Source organism: Camelus ferus, chromosome 7, assembly GCF_009834535.1.
Source record: "Camelus ferus isolate YT-003-E chromosome 7, BCGSAC_Cfer_1.0, whole genome shotgun sequence".
In the NCBI taxonomy this organism is placed as follows: Eukaryota; Metazoa; Chordata; class Mammalia; order Artiodactyla; family Camelidae; genus Camelus; species Camelus ferus.
In genome coordinates, this window is record NC_045702.1 from 47,558,419 (window position 1) to 47,584,194 (window position 25,776).

The 25,776-nt window shown below is 40.0% G+C and overlaps 1 protein-coding gene across 1 annotated transcript in view; it reads right to left on the reverse strand.

Annotated features, from left to right (window-relative positions):
- Positions 1-16,294, reverse strand: part of DNAH11 (dynein axonemal heavy chain 11) — a 281,146-nt gene extending 264,852 nt beyond the window's left edge. Inside the window, 6 exon segments of the mRNA XM_032483875.1 lie at positions 3,045-3,256; positions 5,921-6,020; positions 6,788-6,977; positions 7,650-7,846; positions 13,739-13,882; positions 15,445-16,294. Coding sequence (XP_032339766.1) covers positions 3,045-3,256; positions 5,921-6,020; positions 6,788-6,977; positions 7,650-7,846; positions 13,739-13,882; positions 15,445-16,218 — 1,617 coding nt within the window. The 5' untranslated portion in view covers positions 16,219-16,294.
- Between the last annotated feature and the right edge of the window lie 9,482 nt (positions 16,295-25,776).

Below are 25,776 nucleotides of genomic sequence, written 5' to 3' on the forward strand. Positions count from 1 at the left end.
ACCTGCAGCAATGAATGACAACCTTCAGGGTTTCTACACTAACAAGGCTTTGTAGTAAAAGTTTTGATCTTTCTCAAGATTAGATGAGGAGACTTCAAAAGGGGTTTGGGAGGAGTGGTGGTTGCAGCTGTTAACCCTGCAGTAGGGATTTAGGTCTTTCACATGGAGCCATTAGGACCCAGTACATTTGGTTAGCAACAGAGCAAACCTGTCTGCACAGCAGAGAAATAGAATGAAGCCAGAGGAGAGGACACAAAAACAGCAGACACTGACCTGTTATCTCCTAGCAATAGCTACAGTTAGTCAGTCAACAGTTCGGAACCAACTTTCATTGAGTCTCTATTAAATGACACACTGAGCATGTCATTTACGTTCTCTGTTTTGGTCCTTACAACAGCCCATGAACTAGGCATTTACAAGTATGGAAACTGAGGCCCAGAGATATAACTGAACTCTCCTTAAGTGGTTCAATTAGATTTGAACGCTGACTGGCCTGGGTCCAAAGTCCTTTCCATACACCATTCTACCTCTTCAGAAGCAGAGAGGAAAACACACACACACACACACCCCTACTTCAGTCTCATACTTCAGAAACTCTAAACTGCAAGTCAGGAGACTGTACTTTAATTTGAATTTCCCCCTAAATTCTCAGGAAAACTGAACACACGGTATCTTTCAAGTCTCAGTTAATCCATCTGACAAAGTATCAGGGATTGGATAGGAACACAGTCCCCAACTATTTCCTCCCACAACATTGTTCTCTTTACTGCTTAGAACAGCAAGGTTCCAGGGCCTGGGGCAGCAGAAGCTCCATGCAGTTTGCCTTGTCTGTGAGCAGATTTTAGGGTTTCAAATACACATCAATTGACCCCACTGTGCAATAAAAATTTTGAACTTTCTATGTGAGTCATGAGGTGAAAAACACTGAGAAACATTAGACTAGATTAGAGATTTAGGTCAATCTCAGCTGTCCACCTCCTCTTAGCAAGCGATCCAGGCCTGTCCAAAGTATCCCAACTCCCCAGCCACAGGATTGTTCCAGGAATGGAAATAAAACCAAATGGTCCATATTCACAGCAGCACTATTTACAGTAGCCAAGACATGGAAGGAACCTCAATGTCCATTGACAGAAGACTGAATAAAGAAGATGTGGTGTGTATAGATATACATATATACACACAATGGACTATTACTCAGTCATAAAAAAGAATGAAATGTCATTTGCAGCAACATTGAGGGACCTAGAAATTATCATACTAAGTGAAATAAATCAAACAAATATTTCATGATATCACTTACATGTGGAATCTTAAAAAATGACACAAATGAATTTATTTACAAAACAGAAACAAACTCATATACATAAAAAGCAAACTTATGGTTACCAAAGGGAAGAGGAGGAGGGCGGTTAAATTACAGGTTTGGAATTTGCAGATACAAAATACTACATATAAAATAGATAAACAACAAGGTCCTACTGTATAGCACCAGGAACTATATTCAATAGCTTGTAATAATATATAATGAAAAAAACTCTATATATGTATAACTGAATTACTATGTTGTGTACCAGAAACTAACATACATTATAAATCAACTATATTTCAATAAAAAAAATTGATCCAGAACTAAAAACTCTTTCCAGGGAAGTTCCTCTACTAGAAGGATCAACATCTACCAAAATCCACCTGACTTTCTCACCACCTCTTGTGGTGAGAGCCTGAGAATCAAGTCAAACAAATGAGCAAAATGGAGCTTTGAAATGATCATCGGAGTCCCCTGGAACAAGCTGATCCTGCAGCTTTTGCACTCTGAGACTTTCCAGTTCACATGAACTTAGACACTTCTCTTTTTCTGCTTCAGTTTGCCAGTTGCAGCTGGAAGCAGTCCAACTCTCTTAGGAAGCATTAACAACTCGATGAAGGCTAAGCCATATGAACTGATTCTGATTCTCTGACATCCGTTCTACAAAAACTCGTCAGGGGTCCAGACACACACCCTGATACAGACCCTGAACTTGGACTGAATCGTGTCCTCCTCCCACTCCAAACAAAAAAAAATTAAAAATGTGTATGTTGAAGCCCTAACCACCAATGTGACAATCTGGAGACAGAGTCTTTAGAAGGTTAATTAAGGTTAAATGAGGTCGTATGGGTGGGAGCCTTATCTGATAGGACTGCGGTTTTATAAGAAGAGAAAGAGAGAAATCTCTTCCCCTCCATCGTGTGAGGACAGAGAGAGGGAAACCATCTGCAAGACAGAAAGCAAGCTCTCACCAGAACACAACCACGCTGGCACCTGGATCAGGGCTCACAGCCTCCAAAACAGTGAGACAATCGTTTCTGAAAATAAAGCCACCTAGTCCGTGGTATCTTGTTATGGCAATTCACGCAGACTGAGACACTCTGCCCATCCCTAAATAACAACCACAAGATGATGTGCCCAGCAAGTATCTCTCAGCTCTCAAATTATGTAATATTCTCTGATATGATAAACACAAGAATTAAAAGTTCCCACAGGGTGAGGAAGCAGTCCAATTTTTTTTTAACATTTTGAAAGTTAAGTGAAGAGAAACAATTATAAATGAAATTTTTTAAGATCAACAGCAAATCAGAATTCTTTTAATACAATTCTACTATTTTTTTTAGGATTTTTTTTTCCTGCAAGATTCTCTTAACTTAGCTTTCCCAAACTCTTCCAGCAGCCAGTGTTCCTGCAGTAACCAAAGGGAAAATACAAAGAAAAGTGCTACCCATATGTGCCTTTTATGAGAAGCTGCCTTAACTCTCTTCAAAGGAAGGTAGGATATTAAACAAACAGAATCCAGTAACAACCTGTCCTTTGAATATAACTGACTTATTTCCAGAGAGCCTTTGCCACTTTGAGTAACAAGTCACCAGGCCTTTGTTACCATAAAACTCCTCTATGAAAAAAGAGGAAAAAGGTGTTCTGTAGACAAGACTTATTCCTTCTTCACTGACCTAATGAAACCAACCACATGGCAGTAATTCTTATCATTCCTATTTTTTTAAATGCTACATACCTGGTCAATGAAGAGATTACAAAACTCTTGCAATAAAACTATAACCCGAGCAGGGGTATTATAAAACTTGGAATGGCTCCAGATCAGACAGATGGTATGAAATAATGGGGCAATTAATACACGGATCTGTGGGAATTCAGTCTCCTGGAGACACTGAATGTGTCTCCTCAGGGGTCTCAGGTGAAGTTCCACATCTCGGGCTTCGAGCAGAGCTGAAAGGAAACCACCGTTAATGTGATGATACACTGTTTTGCCTCAATACACTTTACAAGTTCAGGAGAACAATGTAAAACAATATGACTGCACTTAAAAGAAAGTGTCACTTATCATGTCAATTATCCTGCAGTTGACACAGGACGGGTTAGGAAGGCTTGGCACACTGTCTGTCTGTAACAACCCTTCAGGAGAACCCGGGCACAGTTACTCACTCAGCACAAGTAAATCATGACCCAAGACTCAGGGGAAAGAACCTTTAGAGTCTAAAGAAATGTAGTGAACCCAATGGAACTTGTGGGAGTGAAACATCTCTGCGAACTTGTTGTCACTTTCCAGTTCGGATCACAAGCTTCATTATCAGAATGTTAATTCCCTCCAGGCACTTGGTCCTAGCACAGTTTAACTGTTAACTGTCTCATTCCAGGGTCCTAAGAGACTAACTCACACAATGACTGGGACACTTTCCATTATGTTATTATTCAAAATATAACTATGAAAGTTGTTAAGCATGGGTGATAAAGACATTTTGGAACTAGATAGAGGTTATCGTTGTAGGATTTTGTGACTACATTAAATGCCACTCACCTGTATACTTTAAAATGGTTATTTTTATGCTATGTATTGCCTCAATTTAAAAAACAGTTAAGCATGGTAAAAATAAGGGGGTACTTTTAAAAGACACTATATGTGAGGAAAACACTTAAATAGTCAACTATTATTAATTACTGCTTAACCTATTCCAAATTTTCTCTTGATTAAAATTGGTCCTTTTAATGTACCCTGAACAGATCCCCATCAGATTCCATTTCACTCCTGAGACTATATACCTTTGAAGAACTGAAAATAGACTTTATTTATGAAAGTAGGAAATGAAGGAAAGTGAATTTTTATTCTCTGGTGTTAACCTAAAAGACTCCTGTTAGAAAAAAACAAAAAACCCTGCCAAACTTCTTTTTATGGCTGCCAGAGTTAGGTGTACCCCTGCCCATGTCACTCTACTCGACACGTAACCACAATCTGTCCATCGAACACTGAAGATCGGGGAAGGAAGCCAGGGTCCAAGAACTGTTTTCTTCCCCAGATGCGCTCATGTTTTGAAATTAACATTACTCAAGACACTAATTTCAAAATTAAATAATTGCAGCTTAAAGGTTAAGTGCCCTTAAAATGTGATAAGCACATCTGGTGATTTTACAGAGCCCCAAGGAGGCCTTTGGGAGGGCCTTCCACCTCTAACTGACAATGGCTTTACGCCACTTGTTCTGTTGAAAGTGTTTTTTTCTGAATCTCTGGATCATATGCTTACAAGGCTCTGAGGATCTTAGGATTCCTGTAGAAGCTTTATCCAAAGAAAATGTTAATCTTATTAGCAGAAAAAATGGGAGAAGCTCTGATTTACTAAGGGCAAACTTACTGTGAGCCTAGCACTCTGTACACTGTCTATCTTCAATTGAGTGGTTCTTAGCCAGGGGAGGTTTTGCACCCAGGGGTCATTTGGCAACGTCTCGAGACATTTTTAATTGCAGGCAGTGGGTAGAGGCTAGGGACGCTGCTAAACATCCTGCCATGCACAGGACGCTTCCCCCAACAAAGAATTCCCCTTCCCAAAATGTCAGTGGTGACAAGGTTGAGAAATCGTGCTCTAATTCCCACAACAATTCTGCAGGGACAGTGTTAATATGCCAACCTGGTCAACGAAAGCCAGAGACTCAGCAAATTAAAGATGTACTGAGTGGATCTGGGACAGAAATCCAGATCTGACAGAACCCCTCAATCCTAGCCCATGTATTCCCCCTTATCTTAAGGACTCTTTTCAAACAGAGTTCATGGAGAAAACCCTGAAGAGTTATCAAAACATTTTCAAAGTGGATTTTAAGAAATTCCTAACCTTCTACATGTTACATAGGAAATTTTTTTTAAAGTAATTATCTGATGTTAGAAACAAACCAAAACAAGATCTTTGTCCGTATTTTATCATGTCAAACTTCAGCATCATGGATCAATCCACATTTGCTTAAACATGCTTAAAGAAACACGAACAAAAATCAGGAAACTAGGGAGAGTTGTTCCCCTGGGTGATGGTGACACTGGATACTGAGAAGATAAGGAGACTTCACTTTTACAATTTCCTTTTTTACATCAAAAATACCTTCTTACAATTTCTGGTTTTTAACAAGATACATATATTACCTGTTCAAAATTCAAACAAACCTTTCTTGTTGTGTCTCATCCTCAATCTTCACCAAAACTTCAATGGTGACTCAGAGCTCTTACAAGCTAAACCAGTGGTGGATGTTAAGCACATTCAGAGATTTTACTGGTGAGTAACTAATCATAGCCCAACCATGGGTTAGAAAACCTCTATGCTGGGCTTTCAGGGATGGCCCACTAAACACCAAAGGCTTTCCCCTCTACACCTGCATTGTCACTGCAAGTTCCATCTACAGCCTCTTTCATAGGTACTTACTTCAACCCTAAAAATAGCTGAGTATAGCTGGAGAATGACGTACAGGTGGTTAAAATGGTTTTATCATTAGGAGGGCCAAGTGTAATCATTTCCTGAACATGCTAAGGGTGGAAGGTTAGAGGAGGCTGAGCAGACAGGCAGGAGTCAAGTCATGAGTGACCGCTGATGCCAGGCCAAGGAGTAAGAGTCTCACCATGTTTCACAGCCATAAAGATGTCCTTCACAGTTGGAAAATAGCTGCTTTGCTTATTTTTCAGGATCTTAACCATTTTGAGGACGATGGGAGCCCGGAGCTAAGTTGAAAAAAAAAAAAATGCAAGCTACATTAATGACTAAATAAATGCATTTGGCAATGAAATATTTAAATTATATTCCACTCATGCACAATACACACAGTATTTCATGCTCAAAGACATACCTGGTTTCAAGCTGAAAATATTTAAAATAAAATTTTTCTCTTAGTGTATTTTATTTTACATTTATAGTTCTTAATTTGAATTTTCAAAGTCTGTTAATTTATATTTAAATATATATGTAAAATATTTAATTCTCCATAAAAATTTCTTGCTGTGTTTCAGAAAATCTTTAAGATATAGGTGAACATGTAAACGAGTATCTTAGTTTTTAGAACATAACATCAAGTAACTTGTAAGGAAAACACCCGCAGAGGAACCAAAGTTAGTTCTTCCAAAGTTGTGTCTCTCCACTCAGTAAGACCCTACTCCTTTCCCAAATCAATTAAATCAACTAGATTAATTAAATCTTATGATCATCATGGTTTCCCTGGGGAACTACTCTCTTTCTATGCCACAAAGTGTTTCCAATTATCTCAAATGCTGTCAAAATATTCTCAGAAGGCAAAATTACTTTTAATCCCTATTAATTTTCAGAGTGAATACCACACAGAAGTTTGGAATAAAAAAAGAGGGCAGACAATTAAGTCATTCAAAGACAGTATGTTAAACCGTTAAAGTCACTGGAAATCACTGCTCTGGAGACTACATTCTACAATTGACTTTGTAACTCTACTTAGAAGCAATTTCTAGGGCTCTCTACTTACTTGATCATAAATGCATGACAGATTCTCTCTCCTCATCGTCCAGAAATCCAGTTCAGTTTGAGGATCTGAGTGAAGACAATTCAGCAAAGGCTGCACTGAATCTTGTTCTACAATTTTTTGGATTTGATGTGACCATTTAATAACCACTGATTCAATTGCATGGAGAATTGTCCGTTCATTTGACTCTACCCTGCAAACATTGAAACTATTAATAACAACTTAAAAACAAGTCATTTCATTCAAATAAGGATAGGACTTGGATTTATTAGGCATTTTATGAATCTATAAACTAGTTCTAAATATAACTACTTCAAAATCAGATCCATTATTTTCATAGCCTCAATTTGAGTTGTGATATTGTTACTCTGACATTGGCTTGTCTCTAATATTTAAAAAGCTGTGAAACAAAGAGTCATCATGTTCTCAAAACCATTGTACTAAAGAATATTGTTGACATTATGGCAATTGTTACAGCTTGCTTTTTGTACAGTCTGCTTTTGGAATTTAGATACTAACTACTATATATAAAATAGATAAACAAGAAGGTCCTACTGTATAGTACAGGGAACTATATTCAATACCTTGTAATGGCCTATAATGAAAAAATATGAAAAGGAATGTGTCTATATATGTAGAAATGAATCACTATGCTGTACACCAGAAATTAACAGATAAATGTACTATATGTCAATAAATATACTTTGAAAGGAAGTCATATACATGGTATTGATGCACATTATTTTGAAAATATGCTGTAGTTATAAAAATCTTGCTGTTTTGCTAAGTTTGCTGGAGGTGTGATATCAACTCGGTACATTGGCTCTCCATTTTGATATCCTGTGTAAACCGTATCATTACGTACTTGGTCTCTGAATATTTCTGATCCAGGTCAATGTTTCCTGCAATAGTCGGAATTGGTAGAAGAGTTCTTCTCAACATTTTGCCTCTAAAAACATGCATTTTACTTCTCATGACTTCTATGTGACGTTCCATGTCTTGTGAAATAAAACAGGACCAGGATTTATGGTTGTTCTTATTGGAAAGAATGGGCACTAAAATCTAGAGAAAGAGAAACATTTAAAAAAGTAGTCAAATTAATTTACAGACAATGTGTTCCTTCAAAGATTTTCCTGTCACACAGAATCAGCAACAAAACCGCTCAATTTCATAAATATCCTCCTACAATACCAAATCTACAGAGAGGACAAAGTCACTGACCCATTTAGACTTAATCAATTAGACATAAATTCTTTCAAAGTGGAAATACTATACTGCTTGTTCATTCATTTACCCATTTATCAAACATTTATGGAGTCTCCCAGTAACTCAAACGCTGCATGAAATACACAAGATCATGTCAACTAAGTAAACCCTTTTCTTAATGCAAATTGAACACATTGGAAGCCATATCAATGGAAAAAAATCTTGAATCACATGGAGGCAAGAGTAAATTAATCTTCTCCAGCCCTGGGTAACATCACAGTGGATTAAAGTTTGATAGTCAGAAAGATGTTTACTAAATCATATGGACCTTTTTCAGAACTCCTTTCACCATTAAGTGGGGAATATCAACAAAACTATGTATGTAAAAAACGCTCCAAAATTGTATGTGTTCCTATACTGCAGCATATGTTAAGTAATTAATAAGTGTTTACTGAGTTAATGAAGTTGGTCCCTCCTTGCTTTCTCACCCCTGTCCAACAGGTACCAATTTTAAACATTTTTCTCATATAAATCTGTCCAGATTATCAGTACTAACCATAAAATTTCCACTAGCTAAAAAGTGCTTAGAAAATAGTCATTCCACCTTTTTAAAGTTTATTTTGACAACACCATCTTCGAGTAAACTGAAAACAAAACTGAAAATTCACTTTTGTTTTCCAATGGGGAAAGCAGTCTTTCCAAGTTGTATTATTATTACATTTTCCTGCTTAGGACCTACTACATGTGGAGATAGAAAATGAATAAGAAATGGCTTCTGTCTTCTCTGAGCTCTGTGGGTTAGGTCCCCTGATGTCAGAAGTGCCATGAAGGCACATTTTCGGGTCATGTGGAAACACAGGAGAAACACCTGTCTCTGGCTGAAGACGTACTAGGGAAGGCTTGCCAGAAAAGCTGCTAATTAGTTTTACATCTGTAAGATGAAGGAGCAGGGCAGGCAGAAACCTGAACACTGATATGCAAAATCACTGAGGGCTCCAGAAATATGGTGCTTCTGGAAAAGTTCTAGTCTCGCCTGCCTCGAAGCAGAGCCAGCCTCCTTAACAGCGGTGGCTGTGAGAAAGACAGGGAAGGTTCTTGAACAGTTCTGGAAACCAGACTAAAGACGTTAGGCTTGTTGGGCTGAACATGCTGCCCTGACCCATGGGAAAACTGCTTTCTAGATTCAACTCCCAGTAGCAACAGTTTTTCCTAAAAGTCAGGGGCGAGGATAATTCCGGTTCTCTGACATTTCTAATTTACTGGGTACTTTTCAACTTTTCACACTTTACTATTCTGTGATGAGACCAACTTCTTTCAAAATTAAATATTTGTGTCACAAGCTGTAGATGAAAATGTCAGGAAATGCTGAGCCACGTGCTTTGTAGAGCAATTAGGCAAACAACTAGGGTATCTCTACAGACGTCATTTAGAGCAAACAGACCTCGGATGTGCTTTTTAATGACAATACATCTTGTTATCAACAAGCTCTATGCTAGCTGGAATTTTTTTGTTTGTTTGTTTAAATACATAAGAAATAGAAAATATAAGAAAAATCCCCAAACTTTCTCTGAACCAAAATAATTTGGACATGTTTACTGAGGAGATATACAACCACCCATAAGAGCTGTGGTGCCTTTACTATGGTTTCCTCTACTTACCTCCTATTATCCATTTTTAAAAACTAGGGTGTTACTTTTTACAGCTGTTCTTCAATCAGTGGAGACTATTACCTGGGAGACACTTTCAAAATACAGGAACCTGGGCCCCTGCCAGACTTCTTGAATCAGAATATCCAAGAATGGGGCCCAGACACTGACTACAAAAACCAAATCATACTTTCACTCTGGCCTGATAAGCATTTACAATTATTGTTTGTTTCAAGGTGTGGGTCAACCTAATACTAAAAGAAGTAACTACATGATATTTTAAATGCTTTTGGCAAGTATAATTAAATATAGTATATTACAAATAACAACGCATGGGGACACAGAATAATGGTGAGCAGTAGACCGGGAGTAAAATTTTGGACACGTTAGATTTTGGATGTCCATTACACAACAAGTGCCATGGCCAGAATGGAGGTGGAGGCCTAAGCTTGGAGTCCAGGAGGGAGATGGAGGCTGGAGAGAGAAGTCTGGCAGGCCCCAGCACATCAGCCTAAATCACTGTTAATCAGCGTATATCTGAATCAAACTCCAAAGATTGAACAACACTGAATATAAGTGAGAGTATATTAGATTATTTAAATGAGAAAGAAAGAAACATGAAGTCATAAATGACCTTCTTCATCTTCTGTTTAAACACTTTGGTCCATCCTTTTCTTATTCTATCCCATCTAAAAACTGTAACGTTGGATGAGGGGAGAGTATAGCTCAGCTTAGTACACATGAGGTCCTGGGTTCTATCCCCAGCACCTCCATTGAAAAATAAATAAGTGAACCTAATTACCTACCCCTCTAAAAAAACTTAGCAAAAAGCTAAACTAAATAAAAATTTTAAAAAATAAAAATAAAAAATAAAAACTGTAACACCAGAAAATGTCCTCAATAATTTTCAATCCAATCACTACCTCAGTAACACAGTCCCTCCTTTGCTCCTGGAGTCACCAATTCACCAATTCTTGCATTAAATGTTCTTCTTAGTGTACAAAGCACCCAGAAAGGTAGACATTGATTAGCCTGGAATGCAAGTCATAGATGATCATCTGACTTTAAAACGTTCCAATGAAGTCAGCCCTGAGAAAAATCTTCATAGAACATACATCACCATTACTATCTTCCAATAAATACGTGGCTTTGGGTTTGACAACTGGCTTTGGTGGCAACCATCTGAATGAAAAAGTGACAAGAGTATTTTCTAATCAGCCTCTCCAGCCCTGTTCCTCAGCACCGTCTAGCTCTCCTTCCCCATGCTAGCTACACTCATCTACTCCATTTCTAAAAATGCTATCTGCACTTCCTCACCTCTGTGTCTTTGCAGGGCTTCTCTCTTCCTCCATCTCATTATCACTCCTTGTCCTTTAACACTATGGGGACCAAATTATTTAACATACAACTGTGGATGCTTTTCAGAGTAAAAATGAGCAATAAAAATGATTAGCAGATGTTAACTGATCTGTAACATGTGGAAACTGGAGCTGCCCCAAGCAAACCAAGACCTCTCTGATGAGCCTATTCAAGACTCCCCTCCTTCCCTGCCAACCCTCTAGAGGCCACAGCATGCTGCTACCAGGCTATCATAGCATCCTGCTGAGACCACTGCAGTAGCCCTGCGCACCGTGTCCTAACACTGCTGGCTTAGCTGTCTGCCTCTCTAATTAGATTGCATCCTTTCTGAGGGCAGAAATGTCATCACTAATTGTCAAGTGTGTCCAGTCACTGGCACCAAGTAGGTATTCAATAAATATTAATAAAATGAACAAACGCAACTGTGGGCTTGTTAGCATACAATTTCCAAAGTGCCCTTTCTACATCAATGTCAAATAATTCAGATGGAGGTAGCAGAGATCATACACCAAACGCTTTTTCTCTAAAGAAGTATCTTGTAGCTTCAGTGTTCTGTCTTTGATGTGAACAGAATTATCAACTAGCCCTTATTTAACCTTCATTAACAAGGACTTTGAGTTCCTACCATGTGTCAGCCAGTGTCATGGGTGTTTGGGACTCATAAGAGAGCAAAACAAAGATTAAGAGCCGGCACTAGGGTAAGGCCAGTGAGGCACTCACTTTGAGAACAAAATATAAGTAGACACCAAAAAAAAAAAAAAAAACCCTCAATAATTAAGATGAGTAAGATTTTAAAATATTTTAAAATAAGAATAAACCCCCAAATTTCATGATGAACAAAATATCAACATTTTTTAATAAAGACAGGATCAGTATTACTCTTTGCCTCAGGCTCCAACATGACTTGGCACGGCACTGTTAGTGATCTTATTTTTATTTGAAGTGTTGATTTTTCGCATTAACTTCTATTTTTTAAATACTGCATTAATACATTACTCATCTTGACGACCAGGTTATTGTTGTTTCTCCCCCCCTCCCCTACCTGCCCCATGTAAGTTTTGTTCTGGAAGTGGGCGCCTCACTTGTCTGACCCTAAGTCCCTGCCCTTCAAAGATCCCTGCTGTCCTGGAGGGTGTCTTCCCTAAGAAGAGATATTTGAGAAAAATCGCTTCAAGGACATGAAGGAGTTGGCTGAGCGGATTCTGGGGAAGACGAAGAAACAGCAAGAGTAAAGGCCCTGGGGTTAACAGTGTGCCTGAGACAATTAAGGAACACGCGAGAAGACATGATTTGGCAAGTGAGATGAGTTTAGAGAGGTCATGGGGAGGACAGAGCAGCGAGTCTGCATCACTGCTGCCATCCTTTAACGAGCGGAAGAATCACCGGTGCTTCCTGGGCCTGACTCTGCAGCTCTGGGGCAGGGCCTGAGGTTCCATCGTTCGAGCAGGTTTCCAGCTGATGCGGGTACTACTGACCCACAAGGGCAACAACACAAAGTCTAAACTGCTGTAAGCTGTTGTGCTCTTATTCTGAGTAAAAGGGGAACGAGTGCAGGGTCTGGGCAGAAAGCAGTATCTTTTTTTCCTCATGTTTCAACAAGGATTGCTCTAACTGCTGTGTTGGGAAGAGGTTCTAAATGGGAGCCCCACAGAGGCATGGAGAACAATTAATGCCTAACGCAGGTGAGAGAATGGTGAACTGGACCGGGGTGGCAGCAACATAGGGGAGACGGGAACTGATTCTGGCTAGGTTTGCAGGTGGAACTTGCATGATGTCCTCACAGAATGGATATAAAGTCTGAGACAAAGAAAAAAGTCTGGACTGACTTAGAGGTATTTTCATGCCATCTTCAGGCTACTCCAAGTTCCTACCTTAAGTACTGGCCTTGGCAAGACAGCCCTGACTACTGAGATCTGCTTCACTAATACTAACCCAGCATCTCCCAAAGTTTGGGGCACATTAGAATCACCTGGGGATCTTTAACTACTGCAGGCTGGTGCCAGTCCTCAACATGATTTAATTGGTATGAGGTGTGACCTGGGCAGAGACCTGTTAGTTCCCCAGGTGATTCTAATGTTCAGCAAAGTTTGAGAACCCCTGCTTTGGTTCTCTGAAACCTAGTCATTTGGAACTTTGTTCCTCAAAGCTTGTCTGTGAAAAAATAGCGCCATACCAGGCTAGAAATGCAGAATATGGGTCCCACCCCAGACCTACTTCATCAGTCTGCTTTAACAAGATCCCCAAGTGGTTCTGATGCACATTAGTGTGCCAGCAACATGAATATTTAGAGACTGTTTCTTTAAGGGGAGAGAAAGGAATTTTAAGACAAATACTTCTAACACTATTTCCATTATGTTCTCCCATTATCTGACATGAGTGCACTTCGAAACTAACAGGAATCTGAAAAACTAATAATACCTCTTTCTAAAGTGTCAATTTATCTCTAATCAACATGAAGCTTAACACCTATAGCTAAGTACAAGAGCCTATTCAAGTCAAGCTGCTTTTTAATTTACTTGCATTATTTAGAAAGAAAGAGGAAAAGGATGGTCTTACAAATTACTACCTGTTGAATGTTAGCATCACTATCAGCTCATGTCTGGAACAGTCTAGATGCTATCATTTTCCATCCACCTGGCTAATGAGATCACTGGCCTCTACATTTTTTTTAATAGGCAGAGCTGTCCTGATTAACTCCAAGTGTCATAAATGAAAGACTGAAATATTAAGGATAGACCAGTACCTCATCTAGGAAAGCAGTTACATGTCCAAGAGATGAGGCAGGTAACTCTCCAAATAAAACTGTTTGAGGGAACTCATTTACTCCAATGCTTTCAGTAATCTTCTTGGCAATATAAACAATTTTGTGTTTTGCATCTCTTGGAATCTGAAATAAGAGCAATATAATTAAAGTCCATTATATAGCTTCCATGTTAACAAGCAGGATTTGCTGTAGCTTTTAGCTGGATTGCTAGCAGAAGAAATAAAACTTGGCATCTTGCCTACCTTTATAAATAAGATTGTTCCACTACTCTTCTGTAAAGAGTATACAGTTTTCTTTGTTCTTTTATAATGCTAATTTCACAGTATTAATGGTGTGGAACATCATCTTTCAAAAGCATGTCAGTTATACCAGATCATCATATACCACAAAATCTCATAATTAGAAACAAATACAAGGGGAAATTAGAATGTTTCCGTCTTAGCAAAGGTTATTCTTTTGTATAACTCTTCTTGTCTAGAAATAAGCCCAACTGCAATAAAGACTAGGCATTTGAATTGCATTTCCATCCTCCAAGCATATAAGTGTTTAATCAAGGTATTCTAACATTTCTACAACTATCGAGTCATTTCTTCAGGTATCATGACTATTTAACAGTATACTAAAGTGTTCTGTCTCCTTGTCCACTATGACAAACTTTTAAAAATTATATTAGGAGAGTAGCAAAACAAAAAAATTCACAACTCACAAAAGGCAAACTCCTGTTATTCCCATTCTTCTCTGGGATCTTCCTTCCCCGCATTATAATGACCACTTTTAGTGAAGATACATTACACTGAGGCCTTAAAGACTGTGAAGCTTGCTCCAAACTCAATAAACTACAAGTACAAATGCTGTGCTTGCAGGTGGTAACCTTGTACTCTTTAAGCTTCAAGTGGCCCAGCAGTCTAAATTGAAGAGGACTTTTTTTTTAAGAGAAAAGGGAGAGAGAGGGAGGGGAGAGGGAGGGAGGGAGAGGATAGGGAGGGAGAGGAGAGGAAGGGAGAGGAGAGGAAGGGAGAGGAGAGGAAGGGGGAGGGGAGAGGGAGGGGAGAGAGGGGGAAGAAGGGGGGAGGGGAGAGAGGAGGGTAGAGAAAGGGGGGGAAGAAGGGAGAGAGAAGGAGGGAAAGAGACAGGGAGGGAGGAAGGGAGAGAAGGAGGGATGGGAGGAAGGAAGAAAAAGGACTGCCTCTCTAGACGTCTGGTAAGCACCATGTGAGCGCAGATTGCCGGGTCATCTTTTTTTTTTTTAAGGACTAAGTAGTATTCCCTGGGATGAAGGGTTGACAGACAGACTGAGCCACGACGAGTTATTTGGGCTTTGCCAAACATATTTGGCTCCAGAGTGACCCAAGAGCGACTTAGGAAAGTTATCTGGCACAGAGAACCCACACTCACCTTGCGCCTAACGTCCAAACAGCTAAAGGACGCGCAGCTTTCCCTGCTTCACCCGAGTGGAGCAGGCTCAAGGCTGACCTACTAGAAAACTAACCAACAGCCCCTTAACAGCAGAGCGGGCGCACGTGGGGGACTCTGCGGACTCCCGGGCAGGAACTTGATTGAAGTGTCTTAAAGCGCCCGAATGCGTGCCCCGCGGGAACCCAAGGAGGTGCGACTGGCCCGTCCCGCCCGGGTGTCCATCCCGCGGGGCGCGCGGTGAGGCGCGGCAGGGCCCCCTCGCCCCTTACCTGCTGGGAGGCCGCGAGCCGCCCCGCGCCGGCGACGCTGAACACAAGGCAGGCAGGGCTGGGGCTCTCCAGAAACTCCCTCAGGACCTGCCGGCCGCCCTCGCTTTCCAGATACTGGCTCCATTTCTCCTCCCGGAGTCCCAGCATCTGCTCCACACGGCCGCCGACGAAGCGCACCCGCGTATCCTGGGCAAAAGTCCGAGCTCTCTTGGCCGCCGCCACCGCCTCCTCCTCCTCCTCCTCTTCGTCCTCCTCCTCCAGCTCCACCATGCCCGCCGCCTCGAGGCCGGCCTCTGGGGTTAGACGAAGGTTCGGGGCTTCCCGGAGGCCTGGGGCCTCGCGAGCGGTCACCGGGGCCGCCATGGGGCACGTCTGAGGAGACGCGGGCTCGGGCCGGCTCCTCGCGCGCTCTCCCGCCCAGCCCCGCGCGGGCGAGGCTGCCCTCCGCACGCACGCCGGGGGGAGGAGCCCACCTCCTCCCGCAATCACCGTGAGCGCGGTCGCTCGTCTCCCACCTGTTACCACTTGGCTGCCGGAGTCCGTGCGCCGTGCGCCGTGCGAGCTCAGCTGGCGAGGGCGCTGGCGGGGGTTGAGCGGCGCGTCCCGTTTCCCGGGGAACGGTGTCCCCGCCTCGGCCCGCTGGGGGCGGAGTGAGCGCTGAGGGGAGCGGCCTTCGGGCTCTGGACCCCGAACCAAGTGGGGCGGGCCCTCAGCCTGTGTGAGTCGCTCGCTGGCCCCCTCCGCTGCCCCTCGGCTCTCTGGAGCGATGGACATCTCTGTGGGGCTCCCGGGGAGGGAGTATGTGGTTTGAGCAGTGCTGTCTTGTGCCAAGCTCCACACTAAATCCTTCAGCTTGTTTATTTCCTTTAATCTCCAGAAAGGCAGGGCTCCAGCTGGTCAGTTTATTTTATAAGCAAGGAAACTAAGTCACAAAGCAGCTAAGCAACAAGGAGATGGTGGAATCGGCATTCAGGACCCCGCGCCGAGGGCTTTATTCACCTTGCCCATAGTTGTCCAAATGTTTCCAGGAAAGAACCAACTCTGCAATTCAACTTTCCTAGTTGTGTGAAACCAAGATCTGAGTATTTGAAATCCTGATTCCGAATCTCATCTGCCACTTGCTTGAATTTAATACACCCAATGAAAGAATGCATAACGCTCTTTGTAAACGCCAAACTGCTCTAAAAATATGTAGGATTATTATTCAGTCCAGGAATAAAAGAGCTAGGGAGGAAAGTTCCAGTTTAACAACAGTCTCTATGATACTGAAATGGGATTTCAGTGTGGTCTATTAATGACATTTGTTGAGACTCAAGGCAATTCTGTTGACTGAAATTTGAGGGGACAGTCTTCGAACTAAAATTTTTAGTCCTTTCCCTTTGTAAACTGTTAATTTCAAAATAAAAACTTCAAACCCCGTGTCCCTCATAAGAACTATGAAGGAGTGTTGCCCTCAATAATCCATTATAATAACTGATTATTGATAAATAGGTTGTTTCCAGAAAGATGTGGAGCCTCAATAATTTTTCTTTTCAGGATGTTGTGTCTGATAACCACCTGTTTTTCTAGTTATAGGATCAGAATTTTGAATGACCACAGGCATTTGGAAAGATGACTTCAGGCTGTCAAGGCTGCTCTGCATGGTCCAGGGCAGTTTTGGGGGCTCCCAGTGGCTACTAAACCAGCCTAGATATCACCGCAAGCACCTTAACAATGCTTCTTTCTTAGTCTCTCCTCTCACCCCTATATTTGACCTTTGCATCCACTACCTCAGAGAAACAGGAATTCTGTAAATAAGTGGAATTAAATTAAAAGGGAAAACCATTTTCAAATTCAGCAGAAAAAAATAAATCATACTGCTAATATTAAAGTACAATTTTTAAAAAGTTATATATGTAACTCAAAATGTAGAATGAAGACATGCCAAGATTTATTCAACTCATTAATGAGGAAATCAACAAAATGAAGATGATTTCAGAAGAATTAGAGAAAGATTGACAGGCAGAGGAGAAAGACTAGAAATAAAGTTGCTAGGTTAGATACAACATTCCTTAATGTCCTATAGGGCAATACAATCTTGACTTTTGTTCTGGGGTCTTAAAAAAGAAACTTCCGTGTTTTAGAAATAATTTACATGTGTAAGAAACAAAAACCTGCAGTTAAACAAGTAATAGTGGCATATAATAAGAACATTTATCATCTCACCCAAGAAGTCTGGTTGTAGAGGAGTCGTGGGTCGATTACCACAATGACTCTGGGGTTAGGCTGTTGTTCATCTTTCTTTCCTGAGATCTCCAATGGGTCAGTGATTTTCCTACCACTGATGCTAACTGGCAACCATGCTTTCTAGCATTCCATGTAGGTGACAATGTCCAGAGGCAAGAAGACAGAGCATCTTCATTTTTGAGTAAAGAAAACTTGCCAAAGCCCTCCAGAAGATTTTCCCTTTCATCTAATTGGCCAGTATTACATCTCATGCATGTGTCTAAACCTTGCATTCATCAAGGGAAATTAGATCAATATCCATTCCCAGCCTCCTCTTAAGAGTATGTCCACTAGGAGGAGCCTGAGCAAAATCTGGGTTCTGCTAGTGAAGAAAAGGGGAACGAAAGTCCATTTGTTAGTCAATCAAGAGGGATATGAATGTGTGTTTTTTTCTCAGATGCCCCATATACATATAATATCATGGGAAGTATCACTTTACACTAACACAATTTCCGAAAATTATGAAGACTTTTTTTTAAAGTGTGGCTAAACATTAAAAGAACTTTATTCTTGAAGAAGCCCTTGACTAAGGTCAACTTGAGATTTTGGAAGAAGAAAAAACGGTAAAACTGAGAAAACTGTGTGGTTTGAGGAATTTTACTATCTGGATTTTCAGAGATATCAAGACAGAAACAAGTGGGTGAAGGACAAACATACTGGGGAGCTGCTGTTGCCAACAGGTATGTGCCATGTAAAGGGTGGGGACAGAAAAGGGTTACAAATACCAAGTGAGGAGACATGCAGATCACAGGCAGAAATGGCAATTCAGGAGGTCAAACCCATTCAAAGTGGATACAAAACAACAGTCAAATTATAGTATCTTAGCACTGCTGGTTTTAATAAAAACACCTACAGCCTCTTTGCAGAGTAGACGCATTAATTTAGGAGTTAAAGAGGGTTTGCAGGAAAGAATAATTGTGTAACATTTAGGAAGAAAATTCTGAGGTGCACTGGAAATGGCTGACAGTAGCAAGCAAGCAACCAGCTACCACAAGACTCAGGAGAGGAAATCCTCACCAGCCCTCAATCTAATCTCTTCCTAGACCTATATAGATTGCACTCTACCTTGCATTACAGGCATTGGGCTGCTTTTTTATTTTTCCTTATTAGTAACTAAGCCCTTTGAAGGCAGACACTATCAGGGACTATGCCATTTATTTCTTCAGTTATTCAGTTATTTTTATCCCATGCAGCATCTGGCATAGACCCTCCAGCAATACTACAGTTCAAATATTTGTTGAATTGAAATAAGCACTCAAAAAAAAAAAATTCCAGAAAGGGGAGGACTTCTGTGACCCAAGACATTTGAGTCAGGAAAAGAGTTAAAACTTCTGACGGGAGAGGGGAAAAAGAAATCTGTAAAAAGAGATTAATTCAACTACAGGTGATCAGAACAGGAAAGAAGTTTTATGTTAGGAGTGCTAGTTGGAGATGCAGAAGATTTAGAGGTTAAATACATTCAACACAAGAATATTAAAGGGAGTTAAGTTGTACGGGTATAAGCACAATCATTTCTGAGTATCTCCTAAATTGTAATAAAACACATTATTATTTCTATTCCTGTTTGTTAAACCTTTCCTGGAAATCAGAAGCAAGGAAAAAGCTCAAGTGCCCAGAGTTGAGCCCAGGTGGGAATTCAGTGAGGATTAGTGATCCCTCCCAGTGTGGAGGCAGCATGCAAATGTGTAATTAAGTCTTACATTTGTCTGCTGCTCAACAGTTTACAAAGGCCTTGCACAGGTGATACCTTATTTAGTGAAGAGAGATTTGAGGAGGAAGGCAGTGTGCTTGTATCAGGTAAGTCTCCTTTTTCTTTTATATTAACACTGCCGATATATCCGTTGTAACACTGCTGAATGTTCTTCCTAAACCAGTGGGCATTGTTTGCATTCCTGCTTTTCTCCCTAAATATATGTTTATATTCCTATTATGCTGGTAGTGAATTATTCCAGTATATAGAGTATCACATGCACCCGTAATATTCCCTAATCTTCAAGGATTAGCATGCCTTAATGTAATGCCCAAATTCCACCAGCACCAAGAAGCCCCACCACTTCCCCAGCAATTCCAGCCCTTTAAAAAGACAGCACTCTTTGTGACACACAAGGTTGTGAAGCTAGGTTGCTTGGGCTGGGAAAGGTTAGAATAAGCATTCTTTCAGTGCACACCAAGAGTTCTTCACTCCCCAAACTCTTCACTCCCTGTGTAAACAGAGGATGCAAATACAGCAACGCCCTGTGAACTCAAGTAGTTTGGTTCTGAAATGGTCAACAAAACCACAACTGGCAAGATCAAGGTCTTAGGGCAGAGACAGGATTGATGGAAGCAGAAAGGAAATGAACATACCTGATAGTGATTTCATTATTCTATGATGCATCTTTTTTCACATTTTAACATCTCTGCAATTGGGGTCTGTCTTACATTTGTGATCAGCCAAGAGGTATGTCTGCCATTGTTATTATTGCCCATTCATCTGCAACAAGATTTGCAAAATGTAATATCAGCATAGAAGAAATGCCTGGAAATAACAGTGGAGCATTCTTTTACGAAATGCTGCATTATATTTACTCTTAATGGCACAAATGATATTGGTTGGAAACTGATGGCTCCTGGTATGTTAATTATCTGTTGCTGCCTAACAAACTACCCCCAAATACAGTAGCTTGGAGCAAACATTAGCTTACAGTTTCCATTGGTTAAGGATCTGGGAGGAGCTTAGCTGGTGTTCTGGCTCAGTCTCTTGAGAGGTTGTAGTTAAGATGGTGGCTGGAGCTGCACTCCTCTGAATGCTTTACTGGGCTGGACGATCCCCATCAAGCTCACTTAGGTGACCACTTTCCAGAGGTCTTAGTTCCTTTCCACATGAGCCTCTCCACAGGGTTGCTTACGACAACCCAGGCTTCTCCTCAAGTCAACAGTCCAAGAGAACAACTAAGAAGGAAGCTACAGTGACTTATAAATTCTAGCTTATGAACTGCAATTTCAAATATATATATGATGCTTCACCAAACACACATGCACACTTATTTCACATATACATATATAAATAATAAATACAAAGAATAAGCCAACATAAAGAAGAGCTTCAAAGGCTTAAAATGGTTAAATCAAAGTGGCACCCACTTACAATTTTACTGAATTGAATTAGAATCTTTTTTCAGTTAGTTTCCTCTTTGCCTTTACACTATTCTGAACAGTGGTTTTCCAAACTTGTTAATGTGATCAAACACTTGGAAGCCATGATGCCCTTTACATAGCACCATGAATTACTGATGTATTTAATTCCAACATAAAATTATACAAGCTAGGAATGACTTTACTAGCAGAAAAATATAACTCGATTATGGCTTCCACATCTCAAAAATACTACTACTATCAATAAAATATTTATTAAACCACATTTCACAGCAGGATAATAAATAACACAATTTGAACCAACCATCTAGAAAGGTATGATTAGAAGACAATTGCGTGTGTGAGCCAACTGCTCAATTTCCTCCTCTTCCCTGTAATTTGCTTTTGTCTGATCTTAGCTCCGGGGTCTGACTTCATAGTTCTCTGACTTGAAACCTGTTCACCTTAACCTGGTCCAACGTGATCTGAGCCTTGGATCCTCCCTGTAGATATGGGCTTACTGCACTCCCGTCTCTGCAAGTGCTGGCCAGCCCGTCCCTAGGAATGGGGCAAAGGGATCTTGAGGTGCTCTAGACATGTAGCTGAGGGAGGGAAGCAAGAGTTAGTACAGAAAAGAGGAACGGCAGCATCCCTTATGCCTGAACCCAGCACACAACAGGTGCTCAATAAATGTACTGGCTGATTGGAAAAAAGCATCTCTAAAGGTGAGCTTGGGAATGAAAGGGGCAAGTCAGAGTTAAGAACAGGATCTGAAGTCAAGACAGTTAAATGGGTGAGGTGCTGGAAGTGGAGAGCCAGAGCTCATTGAGGAGCCTCTGAGCCTGCTTGGACAATTTATATTTGTTTATATCCTATCTTATTCCACAAAGACTCTAAAAAGGTAAGTGATAGTAGCTTAGAGCTCATGAATGTAGAGCATCCTATTCTTTTCTGAACTAAGTCTGAGAGGAAGTTGTCTAGGTTAAAAAAAAAACCTTCAGACACCAAAGTGCACATTTTCTTTTCATGGCTGCAATTTGATAGGGAGCTGAAAACACAGCGCTTTTGCCCTGTAAGCTCAGGCTTATTTTGTTTATTTAATAAATGTATCTAAACATATGGAATGATTTTAAATATAGAAAATTATTCACGCACGTCTACAAAAAAAAAGTTATTGAATAAGACGTGAGCAGCTATTTTGGTTTTTCACTAATTGTCTTGCTTCTTCACTCGTTTGGTTGTCTGCCACCAATTAGGTGGGCAAGTAATTGAAATTAATATTTCAAAATTAGAAAATAACTAAGATTTGACACTTTACTTTTGCTTAGCACTGGGAAAAGATGATCATCACATAATTCTGAGACAGAGCACACCAAAAGAACTCATAAGCAGATAGTTTGAGAAAAATATACAGTTGAAATCAAGAAATTCTCACTGAAATTTCTTTTTTCCTTTATGAGACATTGAGAATTAACTTTTCAACATATTGGAGCCCAAAACATTGGTCCAAAAGGGAACTATTCCATCTCCCGCCCTTCACCCCACCCCTTTTGAGTTAACTTATAACAACAATACCTTCTATCTGTTGAATACTATCATGTCAGGGGCTTGAGAGTTCTCTTATTCGATCCTCTTAACATACTTGAGGTATACCCTCTTCTGCAAATGAGGAAAAGAGGTAGCAGAAAGGGTAGATAACTTGCCAAGGTTGTATAGTTAGTGGCCCAACCAGGAATCAAGCCCACACTCCTCTGCCTCCCAGTTGGTGACCACTGTGTCACACAGCTCTGCTTTTACCAGGGTGCTCGACCCTCTGATTGTAAGCAGGCCTTTAGACCCCAATGGCAAGGATCACAGGCCCACTGGATGCTGCTGTATGCCACCTCTTACCTCTTTCCTGCTGTGCTCATTTTTGGCCCCTTTAGATGATGGGGCTTCAGCCATGGTCCATTCAGAGGGCTCACCCCTTTCTCTGGATCCCCCTTTGCCAGCTTCCTCTGGGATACTGATCAGCAAGGCTTGCTTCCTCATGTCAAGTTTTGCTCCGACATTACTCCAGGGAGGCTTCCTGACTCCCCTAATTACCATTGCAGCCCCAGCACTCCTCAGCATTAGCCTAATTGTGCCCCTTTTCCTTACCATTTTTTTTAATGTATATTTATTTTTTAAGTCCAAGTATAGTCAGTTACAATGTGTCAATTTCTGGTGTACAGCACAATGTCCATTCATGCATGTACTATTATTTCTTTTCATATTCTTTTTTATTAAAAGTTATTACAAGATACTGAATATAGTTCCCTGTGCTATAGAGAAGAAAATTTTTAATCTATTTTTATATATAGTGGCTAACATTTGCTAATTTCAAACTCCCCAATTTATCCCTTCCCACCTGCTTTCCTGCTGGTAACCATGAGATTGTTTACTAGGTCTGCATCTGTTTCTGTTTTGTAGATGAGTTCATTAGTGTCCCCTTTCTTCTTTTCTTCTTTTTTAAGATCATACATATGAGTGATATATGGTATTTTTCTTTCTCTTTCTGGCATATTTCACTTAGAATGACAATATCCAGGTCCATCCAAGTTGCTGCAAATGGCATTATTTTTTATGGCTGAGTAGTATTCCATTATATAAATATACCACACCTTTTTTCCAGTCATCTGTTGACAGACATTTAGGTTAGGTTGCTTCCATGTCTTGGCTATTGTGTACAGTGCTGCTATGAACATTAGGGTGCATGTATCTTTTTAAATTAGTTTCCTCCAATATGTGCTCAGGAGTGGGATTGCTGGATCATAGGGTAAGTCTGTTTTTAATTTTTTGAGGAATCTCCATACTGTTTTCCATAATGGTTGCACCAAACTACATTCCCACCAGTCGTGTAGGAGGGTTCCCTTTTTTCTACACCCTCTCCAGCATTTATCATTGGTGTACTTAAAAAGTACATACATGGTGGCCATTCTGACTGGTGTGAGGTGATACCTCATTGCAGTTTTGATTTGCATTTCTCTGAGAATTAGTGATATTGAGCATTTTTTCATCTGCCTATTGGCCATTTGTATGTCTTCACTGGAGAATTGCTTGTTTAGGTCTTCTTGCCCATTTTTAGACAGGGTTTTTTGTTGTTGTTAAGTTGTATGAGCTGTTTATATATTCTGGAAGTTAAAACTGTAAAATTATCATATGTGGATGACATGATACTATATATAGAAAACCCTAAAAGCTCCACACAAAAACTGTTAGAGCTGATAAAAGAATTCGGCATGGTAGCAGGATATAAGATTAACATACAAAAATCAGTTACATTTCTTTACACTAACAATGAAATAGCAGGAAAAGAAAGTAAAGAAACAATCCCTTTTAAAATTGCATCCAATAACAATAAAAAATACTTAGGAATAAACCTGACCAAGGAGGTGAAAGACTTATACATGGAGAACTACAAAACACTGATTAAGGAAATTAAATTTGACTTAAAAGAAATGGAAAGATATCCCATGCTCTTGGATTGGGAAGAATCAGTATCGTTAAAATGGCCATATTACCCAAGGCAATCTACAGATTTAATGCAATCCCTATCACGTTACCCAGGACATTTTTCACAGAACTAGCACAGCATGTAAATCAATGAAGATAGAACACTCCCTCACACCATACACAAAAATAAACTCACAATGGCTTAAAAACTTAAATATAAGACAAGACATGATAAAGCTTCCTAGCAGAAAACACAGGCAAAACATTCTCTGACATAAATCTTAACAATGGTTTCCTAGGACAGCCTACCCAGGCAATAGAAATAATAGCAAACATAGACAAATGGGACCTAATTAAACTTGTAAGCTTTTGCACAGCAAAGGAAACCATAAGTAAAACAAAATGACAACCTACAGAATGAGAGAAAATATTTGCAAATGATGCAACTGACCATTTTCAAGTATGTGTGAACTCTGAGGGCAGGTGATGGGGCTTTTGTCTTGTTCTTGGTCTACCTCTGAAAACTGGATTAGTGCCTGGTATAAAACAGACACTCAGTATTTGTCCAATGAACGAAGACTCAAAATACAAGCTTATCAGTCATTGCTGTCATTAAATCCTGATGCAAATTAAAGTCCAGAAGTAGCAGGGCTAGGTAAAAATGTAGTTTGATGGAAACTATTGGTACAAATTTTTTACACAGATTTTAGGCCATGTGAGTACATTCAGACTTACCTGTGTTTCTTGCTTTTCTTTAAGCAGCTTTAAAAACAAAATAGTTTTATGTTGAAGTTTGAACTTCCTAAATCAACCCAAATGTTATATTGATATGTATCTAAAATGTTACACATGGCATATATATTATCTATATACATGTGCTTAATTTTGTTAAAATACATATAAGGAACAAAAAACCCTAAGGATTATGTTTCCATTGAACAAATGTTTAAACAGTAACACAATTATGCAAAGGGATTACTGTTAATTGGAAACACAGCTACTGTTTCATTGAAAAAATTCTGTGGTAAAATATTTTGTTTTTATGAAGCATTTCAAGTATCATAAGCTCATGTGAAAATTCTGCTTGACTGTCACCCAAGTTGCCCGGTTGACTTCACTAGGGAATGTATAGTATACTTAAAGCTTGAGTATCTGTATTTAGCTGTGGGCAACATAGTGATCTATCATGAAAATACCTTTTCTATTTAAAGAGAATAGATTTTATGTCAGTACAGTCTAATACAATATATGTAATTTGCCAACTCATTTGCTAAATCAAATCCTTATTGTAAAGAGCTGTTATATATATACTTGCATACATAAACTGCTTTTTTGGGCCAAAGTATTATAAATAGCACACTGATTTTTTTCTTTTTATACATGAAAACTTCATTATTATTAACATTCTGAAATCTAGTAACCCTATTAGTTGGAACATTTTCTTCCATGAGAAATTGTCCTAGCATTTGCGAAACTATT